The sequence below is a fragment of the Phoxinus phoxinus genome (assembly GCF_949152265.1).
Source record: "Phoxinus phoxinus genome assembly, chromosome: 4".
NCBI classification, from domain to species: Eukaryota; Metazoa; Chordata; class Actinopteri; order Cypriniformes; family Leuciscidae; genus Phoxinus; species Phoxinus phoxinus.
Window position 1 is genome coordinate 11,213,580 of NC_136879.1, and position 22,892 is coordinate 11,236,471.

General features: G+C 37.5%; 1 protein-coding gene across 3 annotated transcripts in view; it reads right to left on the bottom strand.

The window, feature by feature from the left end:
- The window catches only part of rsrc1 (arginine/serine-rich coiled-coil 1), a 143,367-nt gene that overhangs the window by 97,309 nt on the left and 23,166 nt on the right, over positions 1-22,892 (bottom strand). For all 3 annotated transcript variants that reach the window (XR_013797399.1, XR_013797400.1, XM_079610940.1), the window contains exon 4: positions 17,602-17,775. Coding sequence is in view for 1 of the 3 variants with exons in the window: in XM_079610940.1 (XP_079467066.1) it covers positions 17,602-17,775 (174 nt within the window). In the remaining 2 variants the exon portion in view is untranslated. The remainder of the gene's footprint in view (positions 1-17,601; positions 17,776-22,892) is intronic.

A 22,892-nucleotide genomic window follows, 5' to 3' on the forward strand; every position in this document is an offset into this window, starting at 1 on the left:
CACCTCTAATAAGCCTTTCAAAGGTCTACATTGGGCAGTTTGGTGAAAATAGCAAACTGACTAATGGGGAAGTCATAACAATCTCTTGTCCATAATTCATCAACTTGATTCATTTCGGTCTGAATGGTAAACATGGCACCCACACACTTCCCTGCCCGTGTGTACAGCTGCAAATTAAACCGCTTTCAAACACTCTTACATTTTCAAAGCTGTGTAACAGTGAGTGATGTCAACAATCTGTCTATCTCTAAAGAAACGTACACTCGCGCCACAAGAAAAGTACAAGAGAACCAGCCGAGCTGTTTACATAACGCATGATTAAACAGTATAAGGTAAATAAAAACTATATGGATCTCAATATCTCATATCAATCAAATTGCACACAATACGACTAGGAGAAAGTCAAAACGGGGCGTTGTGGGAGGAAAACCTGACAGATGAGAACAACTGGCCCATTACTGCTAGTTTGCTATACAGTTAAAACCCAAAAATAATAATGTAAAAAAAAAAAAGGAGCAATAGAGACAGCTTGCCATATTTCTCAATTGTATTAGCTGTGGATATACATTGATTCTGATCTGGTCCATGTTTATTAAAAGAATAAGAACACTTATTTGTTAGAGCATCTATTGATTAAGTACTTGTCATAATACTGGATGTCATATGAGCACGCACAGCTTCAGTGAAATTAAATCTGTTAGACGCATAATTTTCATGCTCAGTTTCACAGTCATCACAGATAATAATCATGTGTTGAGAAAAAGGTTTGGATCATATGCAAGCAAGACGAAGTCAACTCTTCAGAAGCTCGAAACCTCTATGAACTGTGGTATCCAAATTAGTGATCCACCAATATTGGGATTTTTTGTGTGTGCTAATATCTTAGAAAGCAGATGCTGGCAATTTCTGTAATCCAATTAAAATATTTTTCACAAATAATGTTTTTTTTTTTTTTTTTAATCAATACAAAGTTAGTTAGCGCTGTAACCTAAAAAATTGTTGTTGTTGTTTTTTTCAAATAAAGACATCCAATTGGCACGGACCGACCGTACACTCGTTCAAATGCACACTTCAGAGGATTTAACAGCGGGATTCAAGAAAATTTGCAAGGTTTGTGAAATTAAATGTTTATTAGATAACCAAAGAAGACAGGCGCAGGCGTTGTCAGCACTGTCAAAATAAAAGCCCTATTTCTGACACATGGACCAAACCGAAAACTTGTCCACTAATGCCGTTAACAAAAAAAATGCCAAATATTCAATAATAGTCTAAATCCCAGCCGAAGAATAAAGGTCTTATCTAACCAAACCATTGGTTATTTGTGGTTAAAAAGTATATAAATGTGTTTTTTTTAAGAATATGGTCGATAGTTTCGCTAGATAAGACCCTTATTGGGATCGTGTCGAGACTTTGAAGCTGCACTGAAACATTTGGACCTAACCATTGATAACTGTCACTATGGAGAAAAATCCTGGAATGTTTCCCTCAAAAACCTTAATTTCTTTTCAACTGAAATAAAAAAGACAAGAATATCTTGGATGACGGGGGTGAGTGTCAGGACATTTTAATTTTGAGAGAGAGAGAGAGAGAGAGAGAGAGAGAGAGAGAGAGAGAGAGAGAGAGAGAGAGAGAGAGAGAGAGAGAGAGAGAGAGAGAGAGAGAGAGAGATAGAGATAGAGATAGAGATAGAGATAGAGAGAGAGAGAGAGAGAGAGAGAGAGAGAGAGAGAGAGAGATAGAGATAGAGAGAGAGAGAGAGAGAGAGAGAGAGAGAGATAGAGAGATAGAGAGAGAGGGAATATGACAAGGGACAGTGAAATAAACACATACTGTAGCTAAACGGGGAAGTGGATGTGTTGACAAGCACATTTCCATAACGCTCCTAAATCCAGAAAGAGGTCTGTCATGTCGGGATCTCATAAGCAGCTGTTCCGGTTCTAATCAGTCCTCCCTCTGTCGGTCTGGCCCATAAAACAGCGCAAACGCATTACAGGCCCATCAGGCTCAGCTCAGCGTGTGCGCGTCCCTGCGAAGCGCCCGTAAAAGAGGGCCGTAGTGAGGCACTACTGATTAGATATGAGTTTGTTGTGGATGGCGACTGCACCGCTCAGCATGAGCAGATCACTTTAATTGGATTGTGGGATTTCATTTGGTTTTGCCTGAGCGCCGTCATCACGCTCCAGGGCTGGATCTCTGTGTGTGTGAGTGACTGCGATTGTGCTTGTGATTAAACTAAACTAATAAACCCCTACAAGGCAGTAAAACAAGAATTGTGAACATAATCAGAAAATGCTTAACATGTTAAAAGCTTGGCAACCTTTGACAACATGTGCCCGTCCTACAGCCCAGAAGCTCCGGGCATGTGTGTGTGTGATTTAACCACCTCCTAATGGTTAACCAGATTACAGAGGCCAGTAAGTGGATTGTTCCAGCTTTCTTTTGCTCACATGGGGTGTTTCCATTGTGATTAGCAGTGGCCAGAGCAGTCCTTACACACACACACACACACACACACACACACACACACACACACACACACACACACACACACACACACACACACACACACACACACACAACCCCCATATCAAACACACTAAACATCTGAAAACGGGAAAATCAGCATTTCAAGATTTGTAAATGCGACAATCGAAACTCAGACGAAAAGTCTCTTTTAAAAGTTTGCAGTATAATTGACCGTTCGCAAAGACCCGCCCCCCTTAGTTACTGTTGCTATGTCCGACAAGCTGCGCCGCTCTCACACACACCATGTTCTCACGCAGTGAAAAACACATCGCGGAGCAGAGAGCACACTGACAACACACTGACAGTACAGGACAGACCAGGTTACTTTTCAGTTACTTTTGATATTAAAAATATTAAACAAAGTCTCACCTTTCAAATTTGGTCACTTTTTTTAAAGAAGTTTAAACAATAAATACCGTTTTGTGGCTCTTTAATGTGTCTGACAGATCGCCTCAGTTAAAGCTGCTCGTGAACCGATCAACTCTTCCTTCTAGTTCATTTATAGCATCAAATAAACATGAATGAACATCAGAAGGAATGTTGTTTTAACCGTGGATAGGCGTCAGTACACTCCGCTTCTCAAGTTCAAATCCTCCCATGTTCATCTACTAACTCTCCTGACTGCTTTGTCAGACAAAATGGCGGATGGCGAAGTATGATTGGTCAGATCACCTGTCAATCAAGCTCCCTGCAAAGAAACATTCTCAGTCAGCATCACGTATATTTATTGCGGAGAAAGCAACGTAAAAATAAATCTAATAAAATTAGTGCTGGGCAACGATTAATCGTGATTAATCACATCCACAATAAGTTTGTGTTTACATAATATATGTGTGTACTGTGTATAATTATTTTGTATGTACAGTATAAATACATACATTTGCATGTATTAAAGCATCTATTTGCATGTATATACTGTAAATATATATATATATATATATATAATTTATATTGTATATAAATATGTTATATATACATAACACATTTTTCTTAAATGTATATGCGTGTGTGTGTGTGTGTGTATTTATATAATTATACACAGTACACACACATATGTAAACACACACTTTTATTTTGGATGCGATTAATCGAGATTAATTGTTGCCCAGCACTAAAAAAAAGTATTACATTTTCATGCTTTTTAGAGCAATTGCATCAATAACAAGTTAATGTTAAACTTTATTTGACATTAAGTTGTGAGTACAGATGGCCCTCGAGCAGAATCATTATTTTGCTGTCGCCGTGAGAAGGGTATTCCTGCACAACGGGAGGCTGCAGTTTCAGGACCCCAGTTTTAGGACCGCAGTTTTAGGACACTAGTTTATTGTGACAGCGCCACCTACAGAACTGGATTACCAAAAACACAAATTTAACCCCTTTCGCGGCAAAGATAACAGATCACATTGTTAATCACATCAACATTCATTACTCGTTAAAACATCACACTCTTACTTATTTTATCTGGACAAACTGAGCATCATTAGAAATATTTAAGACTCGATAGTGTTTATGATAAAACTCAAACAGCGAACACAGAGAGATCTGGGTCTCCTCTTCCTGATTTGCGTCAGTAATGTACGCAAGTCTCATTCGCTGTACAGCTGTCAATCATCTCACGTGGTTCAACGTGACAATAATCCTGCCCTTCTGCATGACGCGGTCCTGTTATCCGTGATAACAAAGCTAAGACACATCTCTTCACCTGAAACAAGAAGCTAATAAATGCACGATTTCGAGTATATGTGGTTTGTGTGTGATTTTCGTGCAATTTTGGGTATTTTCATATGAATTAAGAATGTTTACAGTATTGCCAAGCAAGGTGTAAGTTAGCTGCTTATAGGCTAAATTGCTTTATTATACCATATTTCAACATCTTTTTATGACTTAAAACCATTTTAAACCGCGACCGGAATATGGTACAAATATCCTATCTTACTCGATGGTGGTTTAAAGTGAGCTTTAAGTAAACGTTTAATATTAATCTTTTAAATTGTATCGTGTAGCTTGATGCTACTTGCTCTAATCCACCTGCTGCAGGAGCTATTCTATTCCATAATCTTATTTGTTAATATATATATATATTCTAATGAGACTTAGGATCAAGGTGGATCTTGATACTATGTACAAACTAAACCACCTGGATCCTAGATCTGCGGTCCTGAAACAGCAGCCGCCGCTATATCATCCAGTTCGGTAGGTGGCGCTGTCACAAAAAACTAGGGTCCTAAAACTGCGGTCCTAAAACTGGGGTCCTAAAACTGCAGCCTCCGGTTGTGCAGGAATATACTACTGGTCGCCGTTACCGGCGCGGTTTCTGCGACTAATGCATTTGCAGCTTTTGACCACTAAGTGGCGCTATATCAACATGCATCGGTCAACCCGAGATTTGACGTTACCAGTGTTATTTTTTAAATTTAGTTTTTCACCTTTCACCTGAAGCACAAACTCATACGCATGGTTTATTTGACTTACTTTTGAAACTTCTCTCAGAAATAGTCATTCCAAGTCACGTTAATGCTTTTCTATTACTAACAACAGTAAAAAGGCTTTGTATTGTCACACAGAGCTGCGTAAGTGCAGCGATCACACATAACAGAGTCGAGATCCATGTTTGGATTACAGTTCATCAGAGGATGTGTGATGGCAGATTTAGTCAGAGCAAACAGTGCAGCGGCTCGTGAGAGAACACACACTGCCTGAATGACTGGATGACACTTTCATTTAAGCGCAATATGAACTCCATATGTCAGATCATTGGCACGTCTTCCGCAGTGTAGAGAGAGCGCGTGTGCAACTTCGCCAGAGATTGAGTAAAGCAGGCAGAACATTTATCACTTTAAGAGTAAAGCTCTGATTGGGGGATTTAAACTCTTGACATCTGGCAACCACAAACATGAAAGATCGTAGTAGAGGCTTGCACACCGCAGTCTGTCATATGTAGTCTCTTCTTTTTTTCGACAAAAACAAAGAAAGATTTTGGTAAAGGATTTGACTACATTTTATTTTTTTTTCGTCACTTGTTGATATAGTCACAGTTATCGTTTAAAGAGGTTTAATGGAGTCGTCTCGTGATCATCATGGGGAAAAAGCTAGTCGACGAACATTTTTTCGCCATAGTTTCCGTTAACGAAATTAACTAGCCTAATGGTTAAAGTCATCTATAATCTAAGAAAAGTGCAGTAGTTAAAAGTCTTCATATTCTTTTGAACTTAAATGAGTTTATTTGAAAGTCTTTGAAAGAAAAGGTGGTTTGCTTTGCATGGGAGCATTAAAATCCATGTAGCCTGTTTCTAAAACATAAACATGACCATTATTTAATATTTGTCACTAATACAAAAGTTTAAATTAACATTTAATAATTCACAAATAAAGCGCCATGCATTTCAACAGGTCAAGCATGCACTTGTTTTTTATCTCTCCTTTTTTTAACATGACATGTAGAATAATATAGGACTATATCTCTGCCCATGAATGTAAAAAAAAATTATAATTGAAGAGTTTTTATTCATTCCTTCCTTCCTTTCATTTTAGTTAAAACATAAGCAGTGTCGTATTAATTAATTCTCATGATTTAACTAAAATTTGCATTGATACATTATTTTGACTACATTTGTACTATTTTTACTATACTAACTTTTTTCATTAGTACAGTATATTGCGCGCACACACACACTTACACACTTTACTTGGCTAAAAACTATAACCTAACCCTAACAGAGAACTTTCTGCATTTTACAAAAATAATAACGTATTATAATAAGCGTACACAAATTAGGACATGATCCCTAAAAGAATAATTTTTCTGGGTGTAAATTTGTCGCCGATATATCGTTAAATAGGCGAACACACACAACACAATAACCAATTTAGCCTTAAAAGGCAGTAAGATGGCTTTACAATGCGTCGTCTTCTCCAATAAATGTTGCATGAAAACACATTGTGCTGGGTGTGGAGAAGCCTGCTGTCATCCTAGAGGTCTGATAAATGTTTCATGAAAACAACACCACACGTGGGTCTGTAAGCCCCCCGCTGCGCCGCTCTCCCCTTTGATCCTCACACGCATACGTCCCGCAACGTGGATGCAAATCACTCATGAACCACTTCAAATGTGTCTGTGTCAGAGTGCATACAGCAGGTTAACAAACCACAACATGCTAGAAAAATCCAGGGAAGAAATGAAAAGGCTATTTGAGGAGAGAAGCCGACAGGAAGCACCGGGAAAGTGCGTTTAATGTGCATATGTCCCTGAGCGCAGCACAACACCGTCTAACCCGTGAGAGTGAGTGATGGGTGCGGGATTCACACACATTCTGCATTAGCCTAATCATATCATCATAATCCTCATTAGTCATGTAGTTCTCACAACATTATACTGTTGTCATTATATTGATCATCAGCTCTTTATGGTAATACACACACCTAGATATCATCCCTCTCCATATAACACACAGATATAATCCCTGCTCACTTTCTGCATATCATTTATTAACAATTTAAAGAAAAGTTATTCAACTGACCATTTAGTTGCTGTCTTGTCTAACTGGTGCATAATGCAAGCAATAATTAATAACTCATTCTGCAATGGTTCTCAGCTTTTGAATGTGTGTGCATGGCACGCGGTTCCCTGATGCAAAAAATATTGTAATGTTATAAGTTCTATTGACCAGCATTAATAATAATGATTATAATAGAATGGAAAATGGTCAACAATTATGATTTTGTCATAATCAAGCAGCACTAGATAATAGAGGTACATGGGCAGTAAATATCTGTCCAATAACTGGGTCATTGTGATCATGATCACCTGCTGTATGTAAAAGTATGCCAAACATAAACAGTGTAGGGGAAGTTACTTCTCAAAGTAATGTGTTACAATATTGCGTTGCTCCCTAAAAAAGTAACTACTAGGCTAGGCAAATTTTATGGAAAGCTATTACACAATACGTTTGCTTTTTTTCTCACCTGGGGTCTCATGTATACAATTGTACCCTGTCAGCGAAATACTGTGTGTACTTGCGTCTCCACCCCGTCTCGTCTGCAAAATAACCATATATGGAGCTTACAACGCCTCATTTCACTATGCATAACGCCATCAGCATATTTCCATATGCATATCCCCATCCACAGAATACTGTATTTAACGGTTAGCTAAGACATTAGGAAAATATGAGATACAGACTATAAACACCATTTGTGCAATCACATTACATTGCTAAACATCATTTAATATCCGTGTTTTGGTTTTGATTAAATATAGTCTAGCAAAATATTCGTAAAATAATTTTTTTTATAAAATACTTTTCTGAGATGGTTTTCCGAGAAGAGTTATTCCCAATCTTTTCCACTGGCCAAACACTAGCTATTTGTAATTGTTTTAAAGGGCACCTATTATGACATTTAAAATGTTCCTAATGTTGTTTAGGGAGTCCCCAACAACAGTTTTACGTGCATGCAATGACAAAAAACACTTTTGTTTTCGTATAATATGCATTTATTTTTACCTGATTTGCTCACCGACTCCCAAATGATTCGTTCAACGACTAATTTTTCCAAACCCCTCCTTTGCGCGACGCTAATCTGCGTTGATTGGTCAGATGACCCAGCAGTGTTTACAGAGATAATACTTATTTTTAACACGGAGTACAATGATGCTTTTATCAATTAAACTGTGTTATAATAATGATTATAGTCCACTGCTTTGTAGTTTGTAGTAAAAAACTAAAAATAAGATAAAGAATTTAATGTTATGTTAGCGAGCATATAGCCCAGAGTTCATATTGTAAAAGCACAATCAGTCTTTGTTTGCGTTAGCCCGATGCATAAACATAACGTTAAAAAAAAAAGCAGTAACGTTACTACGAGGTATTACTCTATTCTTTAAGACAACTCCGAAAACAACGACTTCACATATCTCAATACAATTGTCATTGAAGACCTAAAAGCTAAACGGTGCTTACACAACAAACAAAATAATTATTAAGCATGCTACATAAAACATAAAAGCAACAATTATTAATAACACTTACAGGTTGTGATACGGAGGAGGAAGCTGATGCAAATACACTGGGAACTGAACCTTCCTTCAATATCAGCCGGCTCGCGAATCCAAGTTTGATTGCATTTAAGTTGGTAAAGCAATCGTCTTCAAAATGGCGCGAACAAAGCACAAGGCTCGGACTATACTTCTGTGGTATAGTTATATATATGAATTGTAGCCACTTAGTCTTCAAATGCTCCTCCTTGGGCAGATGAAAAAGGTTTGCTTTTGAGCCGCACTTCAGAACACAGCGTCTCGTCGCCATGATATTTTCCCTGGCCTTGGAGCGCAATAAGTGGGCGTATCGTATTCAAATAACTTGACAAGTTGACGTCATCTAGTCAGAGAAAAAGCTTCGGTCTTCTAACGATTCATAAAAATGACTCAGAGTCGACTCTTACTTTTGAAAGACAATAACTTTATATACGGTGCACTTTCATATTTCAAACTTTGCAGGATGTTTTTGTTCACTTAGATCTATGTTACACACTACATGAAAGGTAAATTTCAAAATTCCATAATAGGTGCCCTTTAAACATATCAAATGTATACAATTTGGCCTATACGGTAAACATATGTTTTTAGGATGTTTATATAGTATATCTTTAATGGAAATAGATAGGCCTAATTTTTTTTTCAGTGTAAAAATATTTGTCTTACTCAGCGCGTCACTGAAACAAAGCTTCTTTTATTAAACATGGAAATGTTACGGTTTTGCCTTTAAACTCTATCCTTCAGTTCAAATACAATGTTTTTGTGTGTCCTAATGTTGTGAGATTCCCAGGAGTTATCATTATCTGCTGTCTGTCTCACATCAGCGCCGTGCAGCAGTGGTTGTACAGTACTGTCTCATCTGACCTTTTCAAACCAGATAATGGACCAGCGAATCAAAGCGTGCATCACTGATCAGATTCTGCCAGAGATATTCTCTCAGAACACGAGTTCTGCAAATAAGTGTACAGAGGACCGATCACGCTCCTAGCACTCCTCGCTGTCATCAAAACAGTGTGCCACAGGACAAGTGTTCAAAAGCATTTATCTAAATTCATCTCATTTTTGTTTAACTTCTGGATAAGGACTTTGTTATTTGAGTGCTTTCCCAATCCTCCATCAAAGAGACTGCAATATTTAATTTAATAGTTCATTTTTTATAAATTCCAATGTGCATGGAAAATTATGTACGCACCTTTTTTGTGTGTACACAACGTTTACACATCAGACCCCAGGGCTGGGCTTCTTTGTTTGTTAGTTTAGTTGTTTGCTTCTTTGTTTGTTAGTTGTTAACGACGACGACGAAAAAAAAAAAAAAAACTTTTGGCAAAAATAAAGAGCCTTTCGCAGCAAGAGTGAAATGTATACGCCTCAGGATGAAGGAAAGGCAAACGCACGCCTGTACAGTAGAGGGCACAGCTCGCTCAAACCTGTAACTGCTGCTCCAGACCACAGAAGAAGAGGCTATTCTTCTGCAATACACAATCCTTCCACACAGAAGAATAGAAAACAAGTGTGATGTTTATCTTAAGGCATTTTTGCTTATTAGTACGGTTGAATTGAATCATCGAAGGTTAACAGCATTGGTTAATAAAGTGAGATAAAAAAGTATTTTTCCATCATATTCCTAGTTTGCATTTTACTGTTTTATTAATTTAGAGGTGTTTTTGTGCAAGTGAGATGAGTAAATGCACTTTACTTAGTTTAGATTTACACTAACTTTTTTTTTTTTTCACAGCACCCGCCGCATCGCTTCTGCACTCACTCCTGATTTCTCTCAACAGAGGACAGGAGAGCTGTCAATCCATAAATGTGACCCTGGACCACAAAACCAGTCACATGGGTCCAATTTTTTTATTTTTTATTTAAATGTATACATCATCTGAAAGCTGATAAATAAATAAGCTTTCTATTGATGTATGGTTTGTTATGATAGGACAATATTTGGCAGAGATACAACTATCAGATAATCTGGAATCTGAGGGGGCAAAAAAATCTAAACACTGAGAAAATCTCCTTTAAAGTTGTGCATTTATGTTCAGGATTGTGCTGCATTCACTCACAAAAATACATGTTTTAAATATGTATGGTAGGAAATGTACTAAATATCTTCATGAAACATGATCTTTACTTAATATCCTAATGATTTTTGGCATTGTTGGTTATTGCCACAAATATACCCGTGCGACTTATGACTGGTTTTGTGAGGCAAGGTCACAAATGGGAAAGCAGAGTAACTTGCGTTACTTATTTGAAGTAGTAACTCAGATATTTTGTTGTAAATTGAAAGGTAATATGTTACTTTACTCATTACTTGAAAAAAGTAATCTGATTACATAACTTGTAATGCGTTACCCCAACACTGAACTTAAACATAAGTTCACAATAGATGATCGTCATTACAATGAGCACACAAACAAAATAACATGGTGAAAAGACTGATTAAAAAAAAAAAAAAATGTTAGAAAAATTATAAAAATATGAATAATTAAAAAAAATGGTGCTTATAATATATAATTTACGTCTTTTCCTTTCTAGAAACCAACATTAGATGATGGTGAAAAATTACTATTGTAATAATACAATTGTACTTTATAAAAAAAAAATTTTTAATAATTATAATAATTACATTTTACACTTCTTTTACAATAGTATAGATCTTAAGTTTTAAAATCCTCAAGCTTTTATTTTGGAGGATCACTGCAGAAAGTCTCTGTTCAGTTGACAACAGGTTAATAAATGCTTTGTTTCAAATCTGTCCATAGAAATGTTGGAAATGATGGGTATGTGTAAATAAAGTGATTCTGGCACAAGTCATTGTTATGGACAGTGCAAACTGAGCCTCTCCGAGACACTGCAAACACCGGGTCATGAGCGTGAACGAGCACGCCAGTGAAGCTCGTCACTCTGAAACACCGCTTGCAGACCACCGCTCGGGAAACCCTGCAGTAACTATTCAAATAGAGAAATATTCAGAAACAGGTCCCGTTTAAAAAAAACCTACAGGCATTTTACACATTATACTGTTGTTTTTTATATATTTTTTATTAAACTGCATTGAAAATAGAATGCTTGATAATATTTTTTAAAAAAGAGAAATCACCGCCTATACAAAACGTATACAGAATGCAGTTTCACTTAATCTTCATCAGAACTAAACAAATTACACAAAAACATTTAACCTGCAATGTACCTTACCAAGTAAAAGAAACCACATCAAGATGTGTAAACAGGGGAAAAAAGACAAAACTGCAGAAATAAGGATGAATGCTGTTTGTCAGGTAACATCTCTTCTCACAGCAGAAGTTACTCAGCACAACTGGCATCTTCAGCTTTTAATGTTCTTGTGTTTAGCAGCTGCTAAGAAACGTCCTAGCAACCACCCAGAACACCACAGAAACCACATAGCAACACCCTGGGCAACTGTCCAGAACTGCCTGGCAGCGCGGCAACGATCCTGACTACCCACAACCGCTTTGTCAAGCCAACATATTAGCGTGTCTACTGTATCGTAACACGTGTGCTGGAACCCCATTGCAACCATACTACCCCCCTCTACAACTGTGTGGACATCAGAAACCATAGGAGACACAATCCTTGAGTCATTAATCAGTACATTTTATCATTCGATTATTTAGCAGGCACTTTTATCCAAAGCAACTTCCAAATGAGGAGAATAATAGACAACACAAAGACACAGGACCACAGGCCTCACTAACACCTCTTCCAGCAGCAAAAAAAAAAAAATATTATTTGCACGGGATAATCTAGAGTCATGCACAGGACCTCTATAGTAAACCCATAGCCTACCTACCCTGAACCTGCAAGATTTATAAGAACGCCTGACCAATTATCCACAGCTTTAATATTGACAGCAAATTCTGATTTGGTTTTAGTCATAGTCTTCTCTCTTTTGACTAAAACGGCATTTCATATTTTAGTTAGGCTACCTGAATTTCAGTCTAGTTTTAGTCAACTAAATATCATAAGATTTTAGTCGACAATCTACAATAGATAAAAATCGAACAGTAAATAACAACAAATAAATAAGAACGAATACATACAAATTAAATAAACAGTAATTTAGTTTTGCCAGGTATGTCTAAAAGTAGTATTCAGGTAAGAAGCACTACCTCTAGAAATTGAATGAAGTAATCAAATGTAAAATAACATTTGATTGTGGAATAGCTTTCCTTGTATAAACCCTTTTAAAGCTTTTAAAGTTACTCAGTCAAGAGCAATGATTTTCCTTTTATCTTTTGTTGTTTGAATTAGCAATAAAAGGCAGCAGGTTTAGGCTACTGTCACTTTAAGAACCACTGCACAGGTCCATATCCGCTGTTCTCCCAACGGTTTACTTTCACTTCAGACAAAACGGTTTCAATGAATACAGTTTGGTATGTAGATCCAGCCCCCTTACTCAAGACGGACGAAAATAGATTTTAATGATGAAATAGAAAAGAATAAACTTTTATTGGCACATTTGACACACAAATGTCCCGCGCCACGATGAATGCATCTCTGCTGAGCAGGCTAAAGATATGATGACATTGGGCTTGATAATTGGCCATATAGTTGATTATTTCACTGTATTGTTATTGTTTGTCAGCAGTTACTGTACAGTCTAACTTACCATACAATTACGCATCTGTTAAATGGGTTGCAATGAGTGTGTGTTACATTAGTGAAGCAGTCGCAATGAGCTTTTGTTTTATAGTAAAGGAGACACAATTCATTACTTCTGGTGGAGGTGGTATCAATGTATTTATGGTAAAACTGCTGAAATTGTGTATCTAAGATATATTTATATCGTGGCCTGAAATGTGTTTATTTCATTGATAGCATTCATTGATGTTGACCTGTGCAATTTTCCCATTTGTTTTATGTAATATTATTCAATACTTTTCTTTGTTCCACTGACCTGTGTCTTGTGTTTTTAACAGCAAAAACACGTTCTGTGAGAATGAATCCCAATAGTAGTAGTAGCGCTCCGGCAAATACGTGAATGGGCCACATGTTTTAAAAGCTGGCATACTTCATGTTTTGTTCCTTCAGACGCTCCCGCTTCAGTGCTCTTGGTTTAAAGTCTTGGCTATTTGAACTACAGTCCACCATCCGTTCTTGGTTCTCAGCCCTCGAACTCCGTCTATAGGCAACAGCCAAGTTATTAAGCGTGTCACTTCGATGGTATTGTCTTATTAAACAACATCCAGTTCAGACACTCTGGGAAATTCATCCAGTTCAGACACTCGGGGAACTTCACTGGCTTTTTACTAGTAAGGCAATTTGCACAGGACTACTGCGGCTGCTTTTACAGGCCATTTTATAGAAGGTAAAATACACTGTAATCTTTACTGGAGCATGAAGTCCAGGAAAAAGTCTGGAACAATTACTAAGCTAGTCAACTAGGATGGGATTCAAATTATAATGAAGCTTGGAAAATTAGTACAATAAGCCTACCTCCTCATTTAAAACAAATAAAACGCTTTTGTAAGTCTGTCTATCTTTCTATCAATTAGTGAAATAAACAAAATATGCATTATGCACTGAAAACGATTAAAAAGCAGTGCAGTGTAACACAAAAACAGCCTTACTGTAAACAGAAATGTATGATTGGCCCAAAGCACTTCCGTGCCCATACCTGTGATCGTGTGGTCTTTGGTTTGCAAGAGATTGCAGGTTACACCTCTTTAGCTCACTTCACTGGCTCACAGTTGCCGTCTGCATCAAGTTGCATAATGCTGGCATCTAGAAAACCAACTGGTTCTACACAATCCTATCTACGTTCTTGACTCTTCTCAACTCTGGCCCTCGAGATCCACTTTCTTGAAGAGTTTAGCTCCGACTCCAATCAAACACAAGCCAATCAAGCTCTTCGGCATTACTAGAAACTTACAGGCAAGTGAGATTGATCAGGGTTGGAGCTAAACTTGGCAGGAAAGTGGACCTCGAGGGCCAGAGTTGAAAATCCCTGTTCTAGACCATCAAATCTATGTTCCCTCCAAATGTCATTAAAGTGAAATTACAGTAGACCAACTTTGATATTAAATATTCAATAAAAACTGCTAATAAGTAAGGATAGTTTTGAAAGTGAAGACCGATGTGTCCTACAGGAAAGTGTGTAAGTGAACAAACACATATTAGAGTGAATTGGAGATTGTAGCTCAGATTAAGGCAGGGGGTCCCAAGGGTCTGAAGTGTTTAAGATAACGGCCCCTGTGTTTGCTCATTTGTGTTTGTCCCTCCATTATGTTAATGTCATCCCAGCCACATCCCCTAATTACAGCCACAATTACATGTATTGACTCCCCTAGGACATATAAGCTGCAGAGAGCAAAATATAGAGCACACACACAGACTAACAAAGAAGAGAAGCAAGTGTCCGGGGATTAAAATGTGTGTTTACTGTTTACACCGATTCATCACTAGTTCTTTGTTAGATTTAGAAACACTTTTATTCAATTCAATTAAAACATGACTCATCCAGTAGTTTTACCAGATCACCTGAAGGATCAAGTATCTCTGCGACTGATCGTCTGCGATAATATCATAATTGTGGCTTTGACGATGTGCTATTTGACATTATCGAGTATAGCCTATCCCTCACACACACCCAGAGAGTGCATGCATACTGGACGGGACGTAGTCTTGTAGATTAGACTAGTGCGGGTGCGCATTTAGAGTGCAAGCTTTCACTGCGTGATTTATCTGGTATCATTTAGTAATAAATATCACAAGAGTGCAGTTTTTCTCCAAATATCAGCATGATAGCAAATGTGATATTGTTTTTAAGCAAGTTTAATAAACAAGAAGTTAATATTAAGTGACTTACATCTTAGACACCATATTGCCAGTTTTTGCTCTATTTCGCCAAAGAAAAGTTCAAAACTGAGTGAATCAGCTTTTAGTATGAACCGGTTGACTAGGATAGATTAAGATAGTCTCATGCTTCTTTCCTTGAATGAATGAGCCGTTTGAATGAGTCGGTTGAATCTCAATGATTCGCTCATTAACAGTGACTTGATTGACTACTGGCGGTTTCAATTTCACTTTTAAAGTAGTTTTTCTTGTTTTATATCATTTTAAATATTAATATTGCAAAGATGAATTTTGTTGATACTGATTTAATTTGATTGGTAACAATCCTATTGTCTTATTTTTATAATTTAATTTAATTAAATGTATGAAACTGACACAAAAGATGATGCATGCATATAATTAGGTTTAAATGAATGGCTTTATAAAGGTAAAAATGGCCATATTGGGTAAAAATCAATTGAAATATATTGGAAAAAATAATTTCTGTCACTGCTGTGAACTGACCACCACAGAGAGTTTGAAGAATATCAAAAATGACTGTCTTAAACCTGCCAAAGTAACAACACAATAAGCACACTCGGCAAAATATCATCTAATAATCGTTATCGAGAAAATCCCAGAAAAATATCAAGTTTTTTTGTCAATATCGCACACCCCTACTCACCATAGGTGAAGAAGCTACTCAAGTTACAGTGTTTAAGACTTACATTTGTCCACTGTAAATGTACTTGACTATAAATAAATCATAGACTTTTTATTAACAATGGAGTAACAGTGAATATAGAAAGAAAGAAAGAAAGAAAGAAAGAAAGAAAGAAAGATTGTCCGAGCACATATATATATCGATGCATCGAGATTCGTGGATCGATTCTAATATTATTCGAATAGATATTCCCAGCAGATGTGCGTTCGTCTGAGTCTGAGAATGTACTTGCACCTCAGGATGCTTTTATGACGTGAGATTAATGTAAACAGCACACTGCAAACACACATCATTGACACACATCAGTTTCCCCCAGCTGTTTAATTTAACTAAGCCATTACCATCTGTGTTTATGTGAACACTCCCCAAGACAGGTATTTTTGACATTATTCTCTGTGTGTTTGACTGTTTGAACACGATAAGCTGTGATAAAAAAACTCAATTGAATACTGGTGTATGAGCACAAAACAAAGTCTGTCAGACGCGAGCTCTCTTTCACAGCTTATTAGATTCGATTGGTTTAAAATTGTTGGATGTTTAAACTGGCAAAGCTTAAAAATGCATGCAAATGATACACTTTCGAGATGACAGGCATTCATCACAAGCGTAACCGAGACCATTTTTGTGCCAGTACTGGTTTATTGTGTCTATAATTAAATAGCCCACCCCTAGTTAAATGTTAATAAGTTTATCCATATACATTTGTTTCACTTTTTTGGAATGGTTAACAGGCCCCAGACGCGGTGCTGTGTATCCTTGAGGAAACACGACCTGTCTCTATCGTGTCACTAATCACTAATCAGCAATTTCTCTCCAGACTATGTATTCTTCAGTGGGTTACTCCATAGCCAATCAATTCTCATGGAAAGAGCCTTCGCAAGGGAAGTGGCCCCACAACAAATTACACCTAATGATCCTTGTAATAATTACTGCTGTCATTTAGTAAGATTTATACCTTTATTTGGAAATGTTTCTAGAACCATCCAAACACCAGAATGTCAGAAATCACAACATCTTGAATAGATTTTGCATATGTCTATAATTACTGGTGTTTCCGTGTTGTAAATAAGTTCACGCAATATGTTCAGTCTTGCTGACGGTTGTCACTGGAACTGGAAAGGAGAACACTTTGTCTTGGAGTAAAATCTCTCTCTAGAGTAAAGGTGGAGCTTGAGAGGGGCAAACAGGAGAGCGGAGATGGAAATGCAGTTAGCTCTTGCTCACGCATATTACACTGGGGTATAAATCAAGACAGTGAGAGAGAAGGAAATGCATTAGACGCCCAGCGGGACGGTGTATACACTGAGTTTGAAGGGCAGATATCAGGCTGGATGGATGAGGCCTACCACACGATTGAGCTCAACTCTCAGCTGAATCTAAACTATAAGATTTGGTTCAGACATGAGATGGATATATTGATGGGTTGGAACAGGTTGGGAGTGCGTTTCTGTGTGTGTGCGTAACGCGCTAGAGAAAAACAAAGAGAGAGCTTAGAAATTCAAATGGCTCAAAAAGAAAGTATTACCTTTGTTTGTCCTTGTCTTTGGCCCTGTCGGTCTCTTTGTCTTTAGCTCGGTCTCGAGGCCTGTCTTTGTCTCGAGTCCTGCGCTGGCCACGGTCTCGTTCTCTGCTGCGACTGCGCTTCCTGCTGGACCGGCCACTGCTGCCACTGCGAGACTTTCGGTGACGGGAACGAGACCTTCAAGAAACACACACACCAAAAATACATATAAAAAAAAAGCATATCAAATACATTTAAAAAAGTAGAACCAGCCCCAGTGGTTAGCTTAGTTGTGAAACATCCAGGCTGGACTGGCCAAAAGATTACGCCACCATTGTGGCATTGATTGATTAAACCTGAACTCAACATGGACAGTGCATGAAAGTTGCAGAAACAAATTCCACAAGCAATTATGCCATTCACATCTCCTACTGTCTAGCTCATCAGAGACCTGGTGTCTGTTCCAGTGATATCTCAATGTTACGGATACAGTATCTATTGAAAAACATGAGATTTTAAATAGTTAATTTAAGCGCATAATATTAATATGGTTTTGCGCAAACTGAGAAGAACGACAGATTCACAGATTCCGCATTCACAAATTAAAACAGTTAAGTCATCGTGTGTGTGTGTGTGTGTGTGTGTTGCATATGCTCTAGATATGTGTACAGGAGCTGTCGGACGACTGTTGGACACCCAAGGTCTGCCCATGTCCCAATCATCTCTCACCCCGACTCCCCTGCCTAAATTACATACATGTCATGATAAAAAGGCAAAAAGTAAAAAAAATAAATCTAATTAAATGTGCAAAAGTCATGCGTAGATCCAAATTCACATACCGGTACTCATAATTCATTCAATACTTGCACAATGTGGCCGAATACCAGAAATACGTAACAAGTAGGCGAGTACAAAGACCCCAAGTGTGGTTATTGGGACAGATCCTATGAGCGAAGTACTGCCGTTCTGATGTGACACGTTGCAGTGTAAACTGTGTTAAAGTGATAATGAATGTTTCACTGATGTAAATGTTTCTCAGACATGAGGGGTGCATGCCTTCACCTCAGGTACACTGATACGTGGGCACAGACACTATAGTCACACACACACTTGTTTTCTTTGCACGTCTTTCTGTTGACTTTTACTGTTTTTATACTGAGCTAATGATATTTTGCTCTGACTGTACCCCTAATCCTAACCCTCACAGAAACCATTCAACATTAATTAAAACAATGTTCATTCATCTGCTGTCCCTGTGGACAAAGATTATTTTGACAACGTAATCAAAGTTTGTGTGTGTGTGTACAGACTTATACTGCGGTGACCAAATGTATTCACAAGAATAGTAAAACCTAAAATCATCTATACATGGTGGGAACCTTGGTAGAAGCCTTTTCATAGTGTCTTTCAGTGTCTCGCATATTCATTATTATAGACCTTAATACAAAAGTAACATTACAAAAAAAGAATTATGCATGCATTTTTTTATTTTAAGTTTTAAAGACCCTGTTTGTTTGTTTTTAGTAAAAATGTATTTAAAAAATTTGTCGTCGGTTAACTAGTTGTCGGTTTATATTTGAGCGGTCGACTTAGATTTGGTCAGAAATGTGGGGGTTATGTAATTTGTCCTTGTGTCTCGGTCACATCCAAAAGTGAAGAAAAGAAGGTCCAGCTACAATGATGTGGGAAAAGATGATGTTTTGAAGAACATTGGTAACCAAACAGCAATGGTGACCACTGACTTAACTAAATTAACAAAAAAAACACTTCAAGTGTTCTTCTGAGACATTTCTCAAAATATCTTATTTTGTCTTTCACAGAAGACAGATAGTCATACACGTTTGGAAGGACATGAGGGTGAGTAAATTATGACAATTTTAATTTTTAGCTGACCTGTCACTTTAAAGGTTTCCTGCCTTATTCGTTTTTAACAGAGTTTTTGTGTTCTGAAACTAAACCAGTGCCCTCTTCAGTGGCCGGTATTGGTGTAGTTTTTTTAACCATCCTGCACACCATACTGAAAATCTTGTTATAATAACTAATAACAAAATAAAGAAAAACAGGCCCCTTTTTGACACACGTGTGAAGCTGTGCATTTATAATTAAATTCAGTAATAATTCACGCCACACAATCATGCCGATCAGCTTTTATGATCGATCATTGGTGTCACTTAGTAGTGCTCGTGCAAATCCCAATTGGCTGAATGAAGTGGCCATCAGGGAGGACCTCAAAATGACTGTACACATGCTGTATTGATCCTCACGGACAGGCCAGAGACTGCCCCGAGATTTAAAGGATTTTACTTACCAGAGCAACTGACTCCAGTCATACATCCACACTGTGACATACAGACATGCTCACGCAAACACACCGACACATAAACACAGAGTATGGGACATGGTAGAAAGTAAACTGAGCTGATTCTATTGTCAACAATCAATGCGTGTACTTTTACTGTAGAAATGTTTGTAGAAAAAAATCCCCTGCAACACACATTGCACTAGTTCATTTGTCCACTAGAAACGCCCAAAGAGAATTTACCACTCTGTAACTTCTAATGCATTGTTTATTAGCACTGTACATGACATCACTTTTTTTTTTTTACATTTATGAAATAACTCCTTAAGTGACTTGTGCTTTTTTCACAGCTAGACAAATGAATAATAAAACCTGAAACACCACCACTGTAGCAAAAAAACTAGCATACAGTACATATCACTGTGTGGTACATGAAAATATGACCTTTGTTATACTGAAAATGTTAAATATTTGGTTTGAAGTGCCCTTTCTCAAAATTGGATCATGTAAGTCACACGACTACCGTAAGTGAAAAGTCAAAAGTCAAAAGCCAAATCAGAGTCAGTTGAACCATACCCAGTCACCTGATAATAAAACCACATGAATATCATATGATGAAAACAAGTAAACTACTATATTCACAACCTATGTTAACCAGGTCACCCAACAGACTAATGACGACGGGACTGTTGAAGATCTCCATTGGGCTTAGACAACCCAGGAGTCATATTAAAACACAAAGTTTTCCCCACTCACAGATTCAAGTCACATGATCAAATGTTGTTTCCCAACATTAATAATGACAAATATAATAATATGTTAAAAACAGAAATAGCATATAAATGTTTTTTTTAAACTCTCTTATGCTCACCAAGGCTGCATTTATTTAATCCAAAATACAGGAAAAACAGTAATTGTGTGAACTATTATTATAATTTAAAATACCGGTAATTGTTTTCTGTTTGAATATATAGTCAAATGTAATTTATTCCTGTGATCAAAACTGAATTTCCAGCATCCTAATAAGATGATTTGCTGCTCAAGAAACATTTCTCTCATCATGTCTCATATTTCATCTCCAGGATGCTCTTCACTGTCTCCTTGGTACACCAGTACACTAGCTTATGATCAAATTCATTAAGGACAATATTGTTTAGTGTGGTGGAAATGATGGCAGTACAATTCCTTGCCTCGAAGTCAATTACATTTTTGATTGATTGATTGATTGATTGATTGATTGATTGATTGATTGATTGATTGATTGATTGATTGATTGATTGATTGATGGATTGATTGGATTGATTGGATTGATTGATTGGTTGGTTGATTAGTTGGTTGATTAGTTGGTTGATTAGTTGGTGATCGATCCACAGAAGAAAGTCATACAGGTTTGGGACAACATGAGGGCGAGTAAATATTACAATTTGAATTGGGAAGGCTGCCAAAGTATTTTTATGAGCGATGTAGGCCACCTTGTTTCGGCTTTAACAATATTCTCGACATTACAGACGTGGGTCTAGAAGCAGATCCTTATTTGAAAAACGTGAGTCTGGAAACACTAAATCTGCTGTGCTTCTATTTCTTATGTTGTTTTATCTGATCGTTTAGCAGGCAGAGCAAAAGCAGTTATAGTTACACGAGAGAACACGAGAGGTCTTATTTTAGCAAAATGTACTTGTGGCCAGCGCATGTAATAAACACCAGGGCCGTCGGTTTGCTGTTTTTTCATCTCGTTCTCTCTTTCTGCAGCCCAGCTCACTTCTGGGCCTGTTGCAAATTAAATTTATTGTAGTTAATAGACTGTGGTGCGGCTGCTAAATGTCAATTTCATTACCAAGGCCTTACCCTTAGAGAATTATGACCTCATTTAAGGCGAGGGGGTAAATGTGTTAATGCAGGATGGCCAGATAAACATCCCCTGCCACCAGCACACGTGCGTCCAGCAGCATCATGCCAAGAGTGGCTATTTTACATGACTTTCAGCTATTATCGCTGGAGGAAAAGCCTTCCCCTATGGCCTAAAAATATTTAAAATTCTTTTGAAAGATCCTTTTTTTATTCCCCCCCCTCCCTCCAATCCATTAAATCTAGCAGCAACGATTGGCTCAGGCAATTTTCCCTGCAAATTATCAATAAAGTAATTACCAGTGTGTGGGAGCGCACCGGGCGCTTATCGCTGATGCCCCCTGCCCAGCCGCGGATCTGATCCCTCCCAGCATTGCATTTGGGTAATTATGTGAGCAGGATGGTGTCCTGCTGTTATCACACCATATTATATTCCTGCTAAACAAGGTTTCTTGCTTCATATGAAATTGGATATTAATGGTGGCGAATGATAGCACTAGTGCAACTAACAGACGTAAGATACACCACTGGAATCCTAACCTGGCCAAATGATTATTTATTCCTGCCGTGGCCCTTTCTCTCTTCTGCTGTTCTCTTCGGTTCAGTCACACACACACACACACACACCACTCTCGGTCCACGGTGTCACAGTCACACTGTAAACACTAATTTATTATAAAGACCTGCTATAAAAGAGAAGACAAAAAACTTCAGTTCCGACCACCAAATCAACATGCTCCTCTTTGCACTGTTACTAAGAAAATGTTCAATGTTCAACAAAAGTCAATGATATATATATATATATATATGTCAGAAATCTATCATGATATGTAATAATGGGCTCTAGAAGAAAAGAAACTCTAATCTCCTGACCAATATCAGCTGTGTGATTTCTTCAGAAACATGACCTTGTGATTCTGCAAGGAGGATATTAATGGATATTTATATACAGGAAGGAACATATTCGACAATTATCGTACTGTACCTTTTTACCTAAACTATATATAACAATAATATTTCTAATATGACAACTCTCTGAGTGTTTGACAATGCTATGTTTAGGTCTTGGCAGAACTGCTACACTGCTGCTGCTGCTCATTGGCTACTGATACAGCAGGAACCAATCAGCTGTGCCTTATAGAGAATGATGTACAGTAATTGCAAGCAGACT